The sequence below is a fragment of the Mixophyes fleayi genome, chromosome 12, assembly GCF_038048845.1.
Source record: "Mixophyes fleayi isolate aMixFle1 chromosome 12, aMixFle1.hap1, whole genome shotgun sequence".
Lineage (NCBI taxonomy): Eukaryota > Metazoa > Chordata > Amphibia > Anura > Limnodynastidae > Mixophyes > Mixophyes fleayi.
The window spans coordinates 27,809,673-27,826,817 of NC_134413.1; the positions used below are offsets into that span (position 1 = coordinate 27,809,673).

At 39.1% G+C, this 17,145-nt stretch overlaps 2 protein-coding genes across 7 annotated transcripts in view; both read right to left on the reverse strand.

Annotated features, from left to right (window-relative positions):
• COX16 (cytochrome c oxidase assembly factor COX16) overlaps positions 1-6,485 on the reverse strand; it is a 63,559-nt gene extending 57,074 nt beyond the window's left edge. The window contains exons 1-2 of the mRNA XM_075192947.1: positions 6,345-6,485; positions 903-980 (exon numbers count right to left, since the gene is read on the reverse strand). Coding sequence (XP_075049048.1) covers positions 903-980; positions 6,345-6,410 — 144 coding nt within the window. The 5' untranslated portion in view covers positions 6,411-6,485. The remainder of the gene's footprint in view (positions 1-902; positions 981-6,344) is intronic.
• Positions 6,486-15,428: 8,943 nt separating this feature from the next.
• The window catches only part of LOC142108965 (deubiquitinase DESI2-like), a 77,681-nt gene continuing 75,964 nt past the window's right edge, over positions 15,429-17,145 (reverse strand). For all 6 annotated transcript variants that reach the window (XM_075192940.1, XM_075192939.1, XM_075192943.1 and 3 more), the window contains one exon: positions 15,429-16,728. In XM_075192940.1, coding sequence (XP_075049041.1) covers positions 16,474-16,728 — 255 coding nt within the window. In that variant the 3' untranslated portion in view covers positions 15,429-16,473. The remainder of the gene's footprint in view (positions 16,729-17,145) is intronic.

The window sequence follows — 17,145 nt, forward strand, 5'->3', positions numbered from 1 at the left end:
AATAAAGTTTAATTGAGTAAAACAAACAAACACTTAATAGTTGTCCACCACTTTATTAAAAAAAAAAATAATATCTTTTCTTCATCTGTCGTAGTCAAAATTAGGGGGGGGGGAATACAAAAACTCCCTATAAAAAATAATGTCCTACCCACTCACTACGAACGATCGCTGTCACATGATCAAAAAGCCAGGATTTCCCGGAACTGAACTTTCCACACCTTCTTATGGGGCCAGTAATAAAAATACTAATAACAACATGGACACTCAGCATGTGTGTTCCTTAGGCGATAGATGACCTACCCCAAGGACTATACAAAGGACACGTGGTCACCCTCTAAGGTTAGAGGAGAGAAAATTTCACAACCAGCAAAGGAAGGGGTTCTTTACAGTAAGGGCAGTCAAGATATGGAATTCACTGCCAGGGAAGGTTGTTATGGCAGATTCAATAGATATGTTTAGGAAAGGGTTAGACAAATTTTTAGCGGAAAGGTGTATCCAGGAATACGACCATTAATTAAAATGTAGGATAGTAGTGGATATAGGGTAAAAATAGGACAGCAATATTGGGTCTGGGGGGATTTTCACAATTGAAACAGATTGGCGGTTGCTTACTCTGGATCAATTTCAAATATAAGTGCAGGATCGCAGGAGATCCAAAATAGGTTGAACTTGATGGACTGGTGTCTTTTTTCAACCTCATCAACTATTTTACTATGTAAAACAGGTCTATTGAGAGCGCCACGCACACACACACACACAAGTGGATTATAAAAACCTCAGAATATTCCGTCTTTATCCAACAATACAACATTTCGGTAGTTACCCAGAAGGAACTGCAGCAATTTAAAGTATAAGGAATGTTACAATTAAACATTCATTCTGTAATACAGTGTTTTACGTACCGTTTTTTTTAACTTTTGCACGTCATAACGGATTTGGGTAAATTCACGGAGTCCAAAGGAACCACCAATGACCAACAGCTGAAAATAAAAGGAAAAAATATTGTAGAAAAAAATCCTGACATTTCTGGGTCCTTAACTATTAATTGGATCAATAGAAAAAATAGTTTGTGGTCATAAGAGCACATAATATTCCAGTTGTGTATTTTTACAGCTATTAGAATTGTCGTTATCACATGGGAATCCCTACATCTCCTCTACAACCACAGACTTATGTCAAATATCTACAGTTGTGATAAGCTCTGGAATGTCTACAGAAGTATACTTGTGATTAGTAGCTCTTCTATTTAAACCAACTTTTATTTTAGATTTAATGGGCCTTGTTGGCACGAACTACCAAACAAAGGACCAATGTGTAAAGCTTTTGTGGGGTACTTCATCATGCATCACCAACATTAACTGGAGAGCCATGATTTCATGGCAAAGAGAGGAGAAAGCTGTCAATGCAGCACAGTGGTTAGCACTTCTGCCTCACAGCACTGGGATCATGAGTTTGATTCCCAATCATGTCCTTATCTGTGTGGAGTTTGTGTGTTCTCCCATTGATTCCGCGGGTATTCCTCCGGGTGCTCCGGTTTCCTCCCACACTCCAATTGACTGCTATCAAATTGACCCTAGTCTAACTGCCTGTATGTATGTTAGGGAGTTTAGACTGTAAGCTCCATTGGGGCAGGGACTGGTGTGAGTGTCTTCTCTGTACAGTGCTGCGGAATTAGTGGCGCTATATAAATAGATGAACATGACTAGGGGTGTAATTCAAATCTGCTGGCAAGTGAAGGTGAAACGTGGACTCTTGTTACTGGTAGTATCACTCTGGACTTGTCATTTATGGTTTTGCCTGTATGTCTGAGATCATTCAGCTGCATAGTAACACAGTGGCACAGATGTACAAGTCATATGTCTAGCTCAGCACCAAACCACACGTGCCAATTGGACTGATAGAGGAGACATACCATTCATACTGCAGCATAGTTAAGTACAGCTGCAGTGTGAACGTGTTAGGGGCTAAATGGCTTCTCTGCATATCTCATGTAATGTGCTACCTCTTTGAACGTTGCGTTTAGGTGCTAGATGTCTGACTGTTGATTTTCTGTTCAGAAGCGATTATTAGCTGCTTTTATGCATTATATGTCTGTTATCATAATTGTCCAGAAGTTACATTTATGTATCTATAGGCGCTGTTCACATTTGGATTGTTTTATTGCATGTACTGGATTCATTGTGAATGTTGCTATTTATTGGTACTATTCAATATATTAATGTGGTTGGTAACTTTTGAACACAAATAGCAACTGTATGTTAAGGTAGAAGGTATTTTTTCAATCTCTTTCTGTTATTTGTTGGCATTGTCACAATGTTGTATAAACAAATACAAATCAACAATGTATTGTTTTCATTTTATTATTGTATTGTGGATACAAAAGAAAAACACAACATGACTAAATTTGCAATACATTTATATGTTACTTTGATTTTAAATGCAATAGATTATGGATGTAAAGCCAGAATGTGATATTCTGACCCAACAGCATTGTGGTTCTCCATTAGTGTGCTGCTTTGGAAACAGCATCTGTAAACACTGTCTGACAGTTCCCATAGCCTTGACCTACAATGTCTTGGTACTGATGGCTCACATGACAGCTGTGAGTTAATATATCACAAGCACCACCGTGGCTAACCTTTTTTCTGTTGCCAATCTCTTAAGGACTAGGAACACAGGCCACCAACTGGACCCCAAGGTTATATATGGTGTCTGGAACATCATTAGTAAGAAAGTTATAGTACAGTTGCTTTTACTTTTGTACAATGCATGCATTAGTTAAAAACTAAGTTTAGTTTCTTCAAAGATCCATAATAAAAAATCCCTAGCTAATAACATCAGCTGTACCCTGAAGGTAAGAGTGGGAAGATACATCTGTCGGATATATCCCCAAACCACCTGTTTAATCATGTAACAGTGCCCTGCGAAAACATGGAACGACGAGCAGCAGCATTAATTAGGCATCTGTCTACAGCATGAAAAACGACAAGGTCATTTGAGGACTCAGGGGACCTGCTTTAAAAGAAACAAGACATCATATGTCTCAGTTCCCTAAATTGGTAGCAACTTCTAATATTAATCACTTTGTTGTTGGGCTAGGAATCAGACACTACAGTTTCAGTATTGAAAATGGACCCATGACCTTTAAAAGTGCATTACCACCTAGAGAGGGAGCTGAATTTTATAGGTCCGCTGTGAAAACCAGGGTTGCGTGAACTTTTAGAGTGGGCTGCAAGAGGTAGGACCAATAGAGATGCTGCAATCATGAACATTCTACAGAGATTTTGAAAGTGGTTAACAAAACTGTTCACTTTCGCTTTCATTTCAGACAACTGTCATGTTTTTTGCTGTTAAAGGAGTACTCTTTTTCAAACATTTCTTTTTTTATGTATTCTTATAAAAAACATCTCAGAGAAAAAAAAATTTGATAATTAATCCACTTGCCCAAACTGTAAATTTTCCATGTGCCGAACCGCCATACTCTGTCGCTTCCAACTCTGCAACATTGCCCCCATTCGGCCTTCCTATCTCAGGATGACACGAAACCCATCATCCATGCACTCATTATTTCCCGTCTTGATTACTGTAACCTTCTGCTCACCGGCCCCCTCTCAGGTCTATTCTTAACGAGGCTGCAAGACTTCTCTTCCTCTACCACCGTTCCTCTTCTGCCTTCCCTCTCTGCCTTGCTTTACACTGGCTCCCCTTCCCCTACAGAATCCTTTTCAAACTCCTCACCTTCACCTAAAAGGCCATCTCCCACTACATTCACACTCCCTCCCATTCCCTGCGTTCGGCCAATAAGAGTCGTCTCTCCTCCACTCTGATGACCTCATCCAACTCCAGAATCTAAGATTACTTCTGGCTGTCCCCCTCCACTGGAATGATCTCCCACCCTTTATCTAACTGTCCCCTACTTTGTGCACCTTCAAACGAGCAGTTAAAACTCATCTTTTCCTCATAGCCTACCAGCCATCCACCTAACCTTCTCTCCATGCTTGATCTCCTCACCTCTCTTCCCCTGTCCCAATACTCGATCCTCTTGCAATTGATCCCCTCTGACTCCTCATTGTGCCTCTTAGGAGCAGGGCCCTCTTCCCTCTTGTCTCTCTACCTATTTTTCCCCTCCAATTACACTGTGCTAGCTATGTTTTCAGCTATTGAAGTATTGGTATTTTTGTTCACTGTTCTACCCTGTTTTACCCTGTATGGTCCACTGTCTGTTTTCTGAACGGCGCTGCAGAAACCTTCTGGCACCCTATAAATAAAGATTAATAATAATACTACTCTGCAGACAGAAAAGCATGGCCAAGTTTAAAAATAAATGATATTCATTGGAACAATGGGGACTATTTATCAATCTCCCTTTTCTTTAAAATCCACTGAAAACGTCAGTAGCCGCAATTTGAAAGATCGTATCAATTTATAACTAGTGCATAGCAGTAGATATCTCCGATATCTGCTGTGGTCCCAGTCCCTTTGAAGATAAAAAAGCAGTCCCCATAGGTTTCTATGAGGACTGTTAATTTGTGCTATTTAACAAGTTTTGGAAATCAAACTTGTGCCCGATGGCTAATGCAAGATGGCGTTAGCCAATGAAGCCTATGGGTCCCTCACAGCATCTTACCTACACTCTCCTCCAGTTACTATCAGAAAGGTGGCCAATTTGCAATAGTGGCCATATAGGAAACAGGTAAACTGTGTGTCTGCAGACAGCCGTTTATCGTGACTGCCATTCTGGCAGAACACTTTTTATAAATGGTCACGATCTTTCATTCCTTATCATTGCGAGAAGGAATAAAAAAAATCATGTAAAAAATGTGACGATTGCTAAATATGCCCCAATAGTACTGCAGTTCAATGGATGGCTACTGCAGCTTCATTTATGAACTGCAAAAACATTAGTTCCACGCGTCTTCTTTACTTGCACCTACCTGTGCCTGAATTTTAAGGTGCATACTCATTTCTTGGAACTGACCACAGAAAATCAATCTGCACCAAGCTTTGCTGCCTCAGTTTTCATCTTGTTCCACTAAATAAAATGTTGTTTTTGCATGTGGGTGCAGAAGTAGCAGCACACATGATAATAATCTGTACTCTGCAAGGAATGCTCCCTGATCTGCACCAACCATCAGATGGGTTAAAGTTTTTTATACCCATAGATATCAGGTACTCTCATGTCTGGGAGATGCTTTAAGCAAAAGTCATGGCTTCAAGAAAATGATAAAGCTGAGGCTGCTGTGCACGGTTAGGGGCCAATTTAATGAACCACAAGGTTTCGCTGTTATGTTACTGCATGATGTTCTAGGTAATAGTCTTCCATAATTTTTGCTCACACCTAATAGGAGCACAAACAAAATTGAGCAATGTTTTAATTACCATATTTGCAGTATTTGTACACAGAAACACAGCTTCTATGAGATGCAAGCAAAAATGAGCCAAGATTTCAGGCTGGATATCGCCGTGGAGTCTCATCGCGAGAGGCTCTGGCAACACTTCGCTTAGAATTGAATCTCCCCTTATGGGCATATTTAGCAAAGACATTTTTCATTAAAATCCCCTGAAAACTGCGAGCCACACATTAAAGTATGCCCTTAATTTATGACTATTGCATCACAGCAGATATCTGCTGCTTTCCCTGTCTATTAGAATGCAAAAGCAGTCCCCATAGACACCTATATGCCATTTTGCACAATTTAACAAGTTCCGAGAATGAAAGATTTCTGGTACTTGTGCACGATGACTAAATATCAGCTGGCGTTAGCCACTGAAGCATTACTGGGAGAGCATTACGGGGAGAGCATTACCGCAACTTACCTGCTCTCTCCTCCGGTCACTATAGCAAAGGTGACCACTTTGCGATAGCCACCATAGAGGACATAGGAGCCAGGTCTTCACAGGAACAGCAGTTTTTCATGAATGCTGTTCCTAATGAAGAATTTTAATAAATAGCCATGACATTTCAATCTTTATTTCTGCGATAAGGATTGAAATGGATCGTGTTGAAAAAGCAATGGTTAATAAATATTTTCCTTAGAGTCTACAAATATATTTTATATTGGTAGAGTTCTAGTGTACACAGTGCTGAAAATGTAATATTTCTAATTATTAAAGTAAACATATATTGCACAACGCCAATAATCCCAAACATATATAAAATACCTTAAAATAAACACATTGCAACCTAAATGGGCAAATGACAAATAAACAGTTTCCCAAATAGTCATCTTGTCACTCGGGTCCATCCATGACCTACCACTGATACTCCTGTCAAACACCTGCCAAGTCCTTGATATCACCCTCACTTAGACGTCCTAAAATTATTTTCTTTTATTTTAACTCACCATCATGGGGACGCCATACCGTAAGGTCGTATTGTTTTTAAAGGATTGCCATAACGTGGCCAACATCTCGTAATAACCTCAATCACCTCAGGGGAGAAATATATCTGCAACACACAGTACACCCAACTTCCGACATTAGAGCAACTAGGAGCGGCATCAACAGGCTGCAGGTCCTTACTTCAAATGTGTCCCCGGGAAAAAAAAACACATGTCATATAGTTCCCTGCGTTCCATGCTGCTCAAGACATTGCATGATCTATTTACAGATACGACTACATTTCTTGTCGTGCTTTCACAGTTTTATATCGCATTCGTTTCAAAGTATAAACCATGAGTATATGTTAAGAAATTTCAGGTATGAAACTATGGATATGTGCTAAGAAATATTAGTGCAACAACGTTATTGTGAAGCAAATATGTAGATGGTTAAACATTGCTCAAGAGACAGTGGACATGCAAAATCAAATAAGTTCTTTACCAGCTCTTATTTCGTGCTGTTTGCAATAAAAGGTGTCACTTTCGAAAAATATTGTCCATCTTTAAAATTGCCAAATTTAACTGGTTAGCTGCATGTCTCCATTTAGTTAAAAGTTGAAATGAAGTGTTTAATAATCATGAAATTTAAAGTCTATGGGGCTTATTTATGAAGGTCCTAATCCCCCGAAAATGGCATTTTAAGTATCCCCTCTATTTATAACTAGGGGATCACAGTAGATATCAGAGGTATCTGCTGTGGTCTAGCTGTTATCGTATGCAATAGCATACTTGCCAACTCTCCCGGATCTCCAGGAAAGAGCCGTAACTTAAAATTTTCGCGCCTGGGGCGAGAAACAAAAATGCCGCCCCCTAGAACGACATTTTAACCAAATGAACCTAAAATATTCCTAAACTGCGCCCTCCTTCAGTGTTGCGCCCTGGGCGGTCGCCCCTATCGCACAGCCCTAGTTACGGCCCTGCCTCCGGGACTTTAATAATTAAAAGTTGTCAAGTATGCGCAATAGCAGTCCCCATAGACTATTTTATCATGATTTAAGTTCTGAAAGATTTTTATTTATTGTTAAAATTGTTTAAATTATTGTTGCTTTATTTTTCTGGTTTCTTCCATGCTTTCCAGGCATGTGTTTATATTAACCAGCTGAGGTGCTTATTTTTTTTAAAACACAGTTGTATTCAAAGCAGAGAGCACAATAGAGGTATTGTATATCCTATGGCAATGAAAACACTGTCTGACAATATAATTATATCTCTGAAAAACACAGAAGGAAGTAAAAATGTAAACTGATATATGTGGTAAAAGTTACCGGAGTACGTATAAAGTAACACAGATACATTAAAAGTTATCTAAGTATAGAAAACCCCTTTAAGGTCAGGAATGAAGTTATGTTTTGCGTAGCCACGCCCCTTTCACATCTATGAGCACATACCTGTCCCATAGATTTCAGGAAACATTGAGCTGTGTACAGATAATTAGCACTGTTAATAAAGTTGACAGCTATGCATCTTGATCTGGGATTAGAGTTTTCTGTAATTTGTATGTCAGGTTCTATTTTTAACTATAACTTGATCTACTGCTAGAATGCCTAGTGAATGTGTCTCTGCTCTTTCTTACATATATTGCCACTGGCATTACAAGAAAAGGGAAAGAGATTAAAATTTCAAATATTAGGAAGGTATGTTGTACTGAAACAAGGACCGTTTCATTGTTAATTCAAAAGTGTTCATTTGTGATGACTCCCCGTTTTCTGGTTTTCTCTCAAGAAATGTGAACTGATGATTAAGCTGTTTGAAAAACAATTAAAATCCTTTTGGAAAAGAAAACTGCAAATTTAAACGTTCTTTTATTGTCCGTCAGTAGAGGGACCCAAAGTCTCATTATTTTAGGCTTTATGAAAAAGCTTCCCCGTTCATGAAGTGGTTTGCTAATGGAATTATACTTACATTAGTAAATTATGTGACTGCTTCTCCATAGAAGGGAAGCAAAATGTAGGTTAACAAAGTCCATTTGTAAAGTTAGCTTTCTATTCTTTCCTCGTTTATAGTGCAGGTAATACCACTATTAGAAAATAAACATAAGAGCATGTTTATTACAACATTTACTGGTTTTGCAATTTATTAGGAATGTGGTCTTCTTTCTACACTTGTCACTTGGACCGAGGTTGGCTTTCTATGTTAGGCAGTAATACTGGGGTCTGCTTTTTATACTAGCTACCAAGAATAGATTCTGCTTTTTACACTAGCTACCAGGATTGGGTGTCTCTGTTCTACATTTGCTTCTAAGATTGGGATACACTAGCCCCCAGGTTTGGGTGTGTCTGTTCTACACTGGCTTCTAGGATTGGGGTACACTAGCCACCAGGATTGGGTGTCTCTGTTCTACATTTGCTTCTAAGATTGGGATACACTAGCCCCCAGGATTGGGTGTGTCTGTTCTACACTGGCTTCTAGGATTGGGATACACTAGTCACCAGGATTGGGTTTTTCTGTTCTACATTGGCTTCTAGGATTGGAGTACACTAGACTCAGTACACTCAGATTGGAATGTGTACACCAGCTATCAGATCAAGACCTGTATTGTACACTATCCATTAGACTATGCTCTTTATTGTGCACTTACCATCAGATATGAGTTTGTATTGTACGCTAGCTTTCATATTAAGGTCTGTATTGTACATTAGGCATCAGATCATCTTTGTATTGAATACAAACCACCATATTAAATGCATTATAAACTAGCCACCAGATCAGCATATATATTGTACACTAGCCATCAGTTTGGGATCTGTATTGTATACCACAACTGGGGTCTGCTTTCTGTACTACCCATTAAACTGTAATATATATTGTAAAGTAGATACTAGACTGTTTGCTTTGTGTATTTGTCAACAGAATAATGAACAAATATACAAAACTATAGATAGGCTTTCATTTTGACTTTAGAATCTTTCACACATAAACTATTCATGTCAACCGGTGAACAATGCAGACAGGAGGTTAATTTGTAAAATGTGTGCTACATGCAGCTCACTGACCCTGTTTTAATTGTAAAGGTCCTATTACCTTGATTTATACATAATTTTGCACTAATTCGTTTTTCTTCTGTGATAGTATACAGAATTAAAGCAAACATTAGAATGGTTGCCATAGCTTACTGCACTTTTCTTTTGTGCACTGATTTTTTCCGCTTCATTAGCTTATATCCCTGAATATACACATTAAGGGCTAGATTTACTAAGCTGCGGGTTTGAAAAAGTGGGGATGTTGCCTATATCAACCAATCAGATTCTAGCTGTCATTTTGTAGAAAGCACTAAATAAATGAAAGGAATGAATAGAATCTGATTGGTTGCTATAGGCAACATCCCCACTTTTTCAAACCCGCAGCTTAGTAAATCTAGCCCTAAGTGTGAAGGCTACAGGTCCTCCAATATGACCTATTCCACACTGTACAAAGTGCTCTGCTCCTGAATTTCTCACTTATTTACCTCTTGCAGACCTGAGCTGAAATGAATTTGGTGTTTTTAAAGAGCACTGCATTAATTCAGCCCAGGTAGCTGCAATAAGAAGGTAAGAGGGTAGTTAAGGATGATGGTATTTTTATTGTGTACAGTGGGTCATGTTGGAATGTCAATTACTATAGAAAAGTCTCTTATGGAGTGTCAAGGAAGATATAATTTCCCCATGAGTATTGATAGCTCTTATGTTTCATTTATGATGGCACAGTATGTATGAGAACTCGCTGGTTGTCAGTTATGTTGGACTAATTTTTCAAGTTTCCTTCCACCTGTTGTTCTTAGACAAATTACTGACCTAAAAGAGAATTGTACAATTGAACACTTAACTTAGTTCAGGACAGATAACTCAAAAATATCTAGGGAGTTGGTTCAAGTTTGACCACCAATAGAGGTTGTAGCCAACAGGCCAGAATGCTGTAGTGCATGGAGTGTTTTGTCATTACCGAAGTAATAGGTAATGTATGGCCCCTTTGGAGGTTGGAGGGCTTTAGAAGTATATCAGATTTTCCATCACTGTTTTATATTTTCAATTATGTTGTCGTTATTGTTTAATAAAGCATTTTTTACAATCTATAATCAAGCCGGAACTATGGTTTTCTAATTTTCATTCTGATAAATTCCCATGCTTATGTCCTGCTTCAGACAACCATACATGATAGTGATAGTTGACAGAATTAATTAGTCACAAGGAAATCTTAGTTGTTGGAAAGAAATATATCCTCATCCACTGCCATTCTCAAGGGGCAACCAGCAAAATGTGGAATTCTGGACAATCACCATTGCCTGTAGAAACAGATACATTGGGTCGGTGCTGCCTGATTGGTTACTGAATCATTTATTTGCCACCTACCTGTGAGATAGTCCTGCTTCATTTGCAATGTTTTCAGGCAGTGATGGGAAATTCAAAATTCATATGGATCACTGAAATGTGCAATCCTGAATTTTGTCACCACACCACATTTTTTTCCTAACTTATTTCTGCCATCATAAACAATCAAGGGTTAATTTGAATTATTAGTAGAGTGTATGCATTTATTTTATACAGGTGGGTCAAGGTAGAAGTTGGGTTCATCTTTGTTTAGACTTCTAAGCCCAAACACCCTTTTTTTTCTTTCTTTTTTTAAAGTTGTATTTTTACAAGGTCAAACAAATATACAACCAGTATAAAGAGTTAGCAGAAGACTACAGAGTTAGAAGCCAGATGATACGACCAGCGTATCTTCTTAACAATTGTATATAAAGGTATCGTATTGAGACTAGTAATGATGACCAAGAGTTTTTATTTTTAATAGAAAAAAAAAGGAGGAAGAGAAAAGAAGAGGGAGAGAGGGATAAGGAGACAAAATCCACTTCAGGATAAGAAAGGAACTGAGGAGGGAGAGAGAAAAGGAGGTAGGGAGAAGAAGGACTAATAGCTATTAAGTCTGAGGAGAAAGGAGATCTAGCCTTGAAGAACAAAAACTATGGGTCCCAAACCTTGGTGAACGATTTAAAAGATTTATTAAGAATGCTAGTCATGTATTCCATTCGATGTATCTGCCAAACTCTGTTAATAATAGTCTGAAGGGATGGAGGAGACTGCTGTCGCCAGTCCGCTGCAATTTGGCAAGTAGCTGCCGAGAGAATATGTCTAGCCAGCTTGTTCTGGTGCCGAGTCGCTGAAGGTGCTCCCAAAGAGAGGAGAAAAAATTTAGTCTCAAGTGGCACGTCAACCTGGAGTACCAATTGAATCAATTGTTTAACATTAACCCAGAAGCGTGTTAGCTTGGGACAGGTCCACCATATGTGGAGGAAGGTAACTTTCTGGGAGCATCCCCACCAACAACGGTCAGAAGAATCAGGGAGTAGTCTGTGGAGCCGGGAGGGCACATAGTGCCACCAATATAATACATTGTAGGAGTTCTCTTTTATTCTACTGCAGATGGAACTGGAAGCAGTATTCTCATGTATCTCTGATCACTCTTCGTTCAACAATGTTTTACCCAGATCACGTTCCCAAGCAAGTTCGTGAGGGTCTCTGAGATCTAGTGTAGGCGGGGCAAGTGCATAGTATGGAGTGGAGATGTGGCCTTTCGTAGATGAGTTACAGAGACAAAGATTTTCAAAGGTTGTCAGAGATCGGGATAATAGGCAAGCTTTTACTGTATTATGAAAGTGACGGAGCTGTAGGTATTGATAAAAGTATTTTGAAGGAATGTTTAAGTAGGATTGAACATCAGAGAATTGAGGGAAAATTGTCGTGGAGGTTAGGACATTTAGAAAACTGACTCCTCGTGAGAGCCTTGTCTGAAACATTTTAGGGGAGAAGCCCTGGGAGAACTCTGGAGAATTAAATAGTGGTATCATTGGAGAGGGGTTAGGAGATAGGCCGTGTTTTTGAGAGGGCGAGTCCCAAATCGCTAGGAAATGTGAAATGACTGGGTGAAGCTGGGAGCGTTTCGGGCGACGAGCCTGTGAAGCCAGAAAAGAGTCAACAAAGAGAGCATTCCCAGACCTTCCACCTCGATATCGACCCAGACTCTAGAGAAAGTCGAACTACACTCGAGAACACATTGAGCGAGTTGGGCGGAGAGGTCCAAACACCTTTTTAACACATTTATATCTCTTCTCAAACTTACCACTCCAAACCCTCCGACTACTATGAGTGCCCTTCCTACGTCAAGAAAAAGATTGATAAGATCAAACTTGAAATGATCAAACTGTGAGACACATCCATCTGGTGTTTCTCGTCTCTCTCTGTTGAAACCTGCTCTCCGCCCTTTGGGTCCTTCTGCACCTCCACCTCCCCACAAGGTAAGGCGTTTGGAATATGCCTTAGAAGACCTGTGAGATTCATGGCTTCAAGGTGGACAGCTTCACATATCTTGTGAATTGGAAAATTATGGGCTGGAAGAATGTTCCTGGGAAGCTGCCTCTGGGATTTCTGCCCCATATTTAATCTTGTCCTTCCACGCCCGCTACCCGGATAAACCAAGGGCATCTATTGGTGTGTAGGAAATGTAACATTCCACTGTGTCAGTCACCCAGAGCCAAGAATAAAAATGCAGGCGGACTACACGTGACTTGATCATTGGTCTTGTTGGCATGGGAACAGTTATGCTGTCTGGCAAGCTACAGCATCAGTTGTTTATCTCATTCTCTTATTCTAGTGAACTTGTACTCTATGACGTTGCCTGAAGCATGCTAAAGTCAGCCTAACACTCACTTCCTGTCTATAACAAACCCTCTGCATTCTGGGGGTATATAACACTGGAAGCAAATTGTACTAACTGACAGATTATTGTACTTCTCAGCTGTTGTGCAGCATTTCTCTGCGCACAGACCTCTGCTCTGGCTACGGACATTCCCAGCTACATCTGTACACAGATGCTCACCATTGAAACCTTATTCCTGTTCTTTATCCCCCAACTTCCCTTGCATCCAGGGAGCTGCCTACACATCCTTTTTAGGAACTCTGCTGACACATTTTGTTTTTTTTGTTTTTTTTCATAGAGGTCTCAAACGTGGGATTGTTGATATACTAGGTTACAGACTAGAGTCACAATATAAAGAAACTGGCATTTGATACAACCCTAGCTCATCAAATACATGTTGAGGTGCTATACAGCTGTGGCTGGCTATATAAAATACAAACCAAGGTGCAGGAGCGTTCTAAGCACCATTGGGCATCATATAGTGTTTGGTGTAAATCAATTTTTGTGGCATAGATATGCACATTTTCATACTGTGCATGCATACCAAAATTCATCTGTATCTAGTACTGTCTTGCAGTACTTTACACCTGGAGAGACAGACAAATGTTAGTTGAGTACAGTAAAGGTGTTTTTATGTTGTGTAGCACATCTCATAAAGACATGACCTAATATGACTGGACACATCCCCAGATATGGTTTTTCAGTATGCGTGACTTTTACAGCAGGTACTGGAGGCTTGTTGTAAAGTTATGTCATGATGATCACACAAGAGCACTATCTAGCTCCCCCTGATTGGCTGCTTGTGTATTGACCCCTGATTGTACTTCATTCATTAGCCTGGCGGCTATATTATATCAAGTTCACATTAGTTATTTGTTATTTCCAATTGTACTACTGCAGGAAAGAAGATTGCCAATGGGATTTTTAATTGGTAAACAAAGGATTTAGGGGTGTTTATAATTCATTACATTTTATATGGAAAAGGCAACTTTAAAATTTATCACTATATATGACACTTCCATTACATTATATTGTGTACGTAAAGGGTAATGTAATGTTTACATTCACTAGTATCAATGTGAAGCCGCATCTCTAAGCTATTGTGGAGTGTAAGTACACACAGATGTACGCCTGATGCAGAGATACTGCTGTATTGAGTTGGACCTATCTTGTGATGTGTGTGACCCATGTACACACATAAGTACACTTTTTCAAAAATACTTTTTATGCCTACGTTTGGACTGCAAAATGCATAAATGGGACTCTTTTAAAACACAATAGAAAATATATGTAAATTAAACTCTCAGACATTACTATGTAATATCAGGACAATAAATTAGGTGGTCTGTGCATATTTTGTTTAAACTTTGGATAACCACCTATCGCGATAAGGTGACCTCAATAAGCCAGATACCTACATTAACTGTCTGTTTCTGGAACGGGGAACTTACACCTGTCAGTGGCATTTATTATTTATTGTTTGAGTGGGTTTCCTCCGGGTGCTCCGGTTTCCTCCCACACTCCAAAAAACATACTGGTAGGTTAATTGTCTGCTATCAAAATTAACTTTTGTCTGTGTGTGTGTGTGTGAATGTCAGGGAATTTACACTATAAGCGCCAATGGGGCAGGGACTGATGTGAGTGAGTTCTCTGTACAGCGCTGCGGAATTAGTGGCGCTATATAAATAACTGATGATGATGAATCCTGCTTCTTGGTGTGTATGTTACTGCATATAGTTACAGCACTGTAGTACTTTTACATACATTTTAAAAATTAGGGTTCTGTGGAACAAATTCTCCTGATTTTGCAGAGAACTTTTGTATCATTATCATAACCCCCTCCCAAACAGTGTTGTTTTACCATTAATAGGTGATGCATACCTGCTAATTAGTCCCACATTTCATAGGACCTTTCAATTTTTGTTGGAGGGGGATTCAGTTCAGTACATTGTGTCTCCACGTTGACACATTGCTACATGGCAGTAATCATTATTTCTCGTACCCCATAGAGGAGCACAGAGAAATGAGCAGAGATTCCTACCGTAATGGCCGGCAATGTGTGCAGCCAGATATCGCTGCGATGTCCACGCAGCACATCGCCATTAATTGAATCTCCCCCTTGGAGTCAGAAAGGTGTTGAGCTTACGCATAGAATCAGGCGTGGCCTGGCCAGATCGCGATGTGTTCAATTTTAATCCTGGAATGTTGGTAGGTATTGTCCAACAATTTAGAGTTTTTACCAGAAAAGATTGTGGGTATGTCTGTGTGCATGGCCATAATTTGTTTTGCCACCGTTTGAGAAATTGGGAATATTGCATTATGAATTCAGAGTAAAATTATTTAAACTGTTCAACTGTAAGAGTTTCCTTATTTATTCTGTTGAGCCCAGACACAGAATTCCACTCTACATCTAATTTCAGAGCATGTATTATTCTAGCTAGTAACACAGATATGAAAGAGATTAAACGTTAGCTCAAAACATTTTTACAGTTCTTCACATTCTACTCTTTTATTATTATTACTGTTTTATGTATTTTATACAAATTGACTAAAATCAACAAAACATACATAAATAAATAATTTAAGTGCAAAAGAATGGGTGTTAGAGGCTGTGAATACCTCATCATTGAAACCATAGTCTTACCATGGGCAATATAACTTCTAATCCTTATAAAATTGTGTTCAATAGGATTAGCCATATTTAATAAAGACAATGCATAGCTGTAAATGATATAAAATGGTTGTACATAAATGCTTTGTTCTAGAAAAGGAAGTTATCCAATTAATAAGAGTATTCTCAGCTCTTGTACACAGTTCAGTAAACCCTTTAAAATCTGTCTTACTGTATTTTATCTTCAATAATGATGGACTATTATCAGAAAAAAAATAAGTATGAAAATAATTTGAAATATAAAATATATGTAAAGTGCACCTGTCACCTACACACAGTAGAGGAAGCCATTTTTTTTATAACTTATGACTGTTGCCTACCAATTTGTCTCTGAGATGCCACTAGTTCCTAATACATTGATTGGCTACATTATCATGAACAGTGTTTCAGCAAATAAGATGCAGTTTCCACTGTTTGTAGGTTCTGGGTGTATTTAAGGAAGACCTTAAAAAAAACAAAAAAAAAAAACCATAAAAAAAAAACAAAACCATATCAAATACACACATGGATGCTGGAAACTTGTGAATTCCTTGGGAATTAACCTTTGAAAGAAAATTGTGTTGCTTTTTTGCTTAACCATGATCCTTTGTAAACGCAAAGAATCACACATAGTGGGGAAGAGAAAACATGAAAAACAGGATAATTCCACCTAAAAAATCTTATTTAACAAGATGATGTTGGTTCTTGAGTTGAAATACAGTAACGTCCTGTCTAGTCATTGAAAAGTGGTAGTCCTGAAGAACACAATGTTATTTAAACTCTAGTGTGTCTACAGGTTCGTGAAGCCCCAGTGGAGGCAGCTGCTGTTGCAGCCACACCCGATGTGGATGGAGAATCCTCATCTGTGATCTCTCCCTGGTCTTCTTTTTGAAGGCCGAGAGTGATGTGACTCTGTAGGGCTGCTGGTGTCAGCCATTCTTTAGGAAGGCAGCTCTGAAGAAAGGGGATGCATGAGCTGAAGTAAGCTAAACGATTGACCCACCGTGGGATCTCCTTCCCGCACAGCATCTGCAAAGTGGACAAACAGCATTAAAAATGATGAATGGACTTTATCTATTGAGAAGAAATACATAACCAGCACCTCTTGTGTAACTAGGGTCAGAGCCCTTATAGTATATATTCAAAACTGATGAAGTGAATAGCACTAGAAACACCAGTGTAAGTATTTGGATAACAGAGAGTATGAATTGGCCCTAAGTAACATAAACGCCAAGATTGTTAAATATTGAAGAAAAAGAATTGAGCTTAGCAAGAGTTAACTTAGCATAATGGGTAATGAACTATTAGCCAATGGGTATAGGGGGTAAGGGAGGGGCTACGCTAGGGAAGGCTTATATGGGCAGCACGGTGACGAAGTGGTTAGCACTTCTGCCTCACAGCGCTGGGGTCACGAGTTCAATTCCCGTCACCATGGCCTTATCTGTG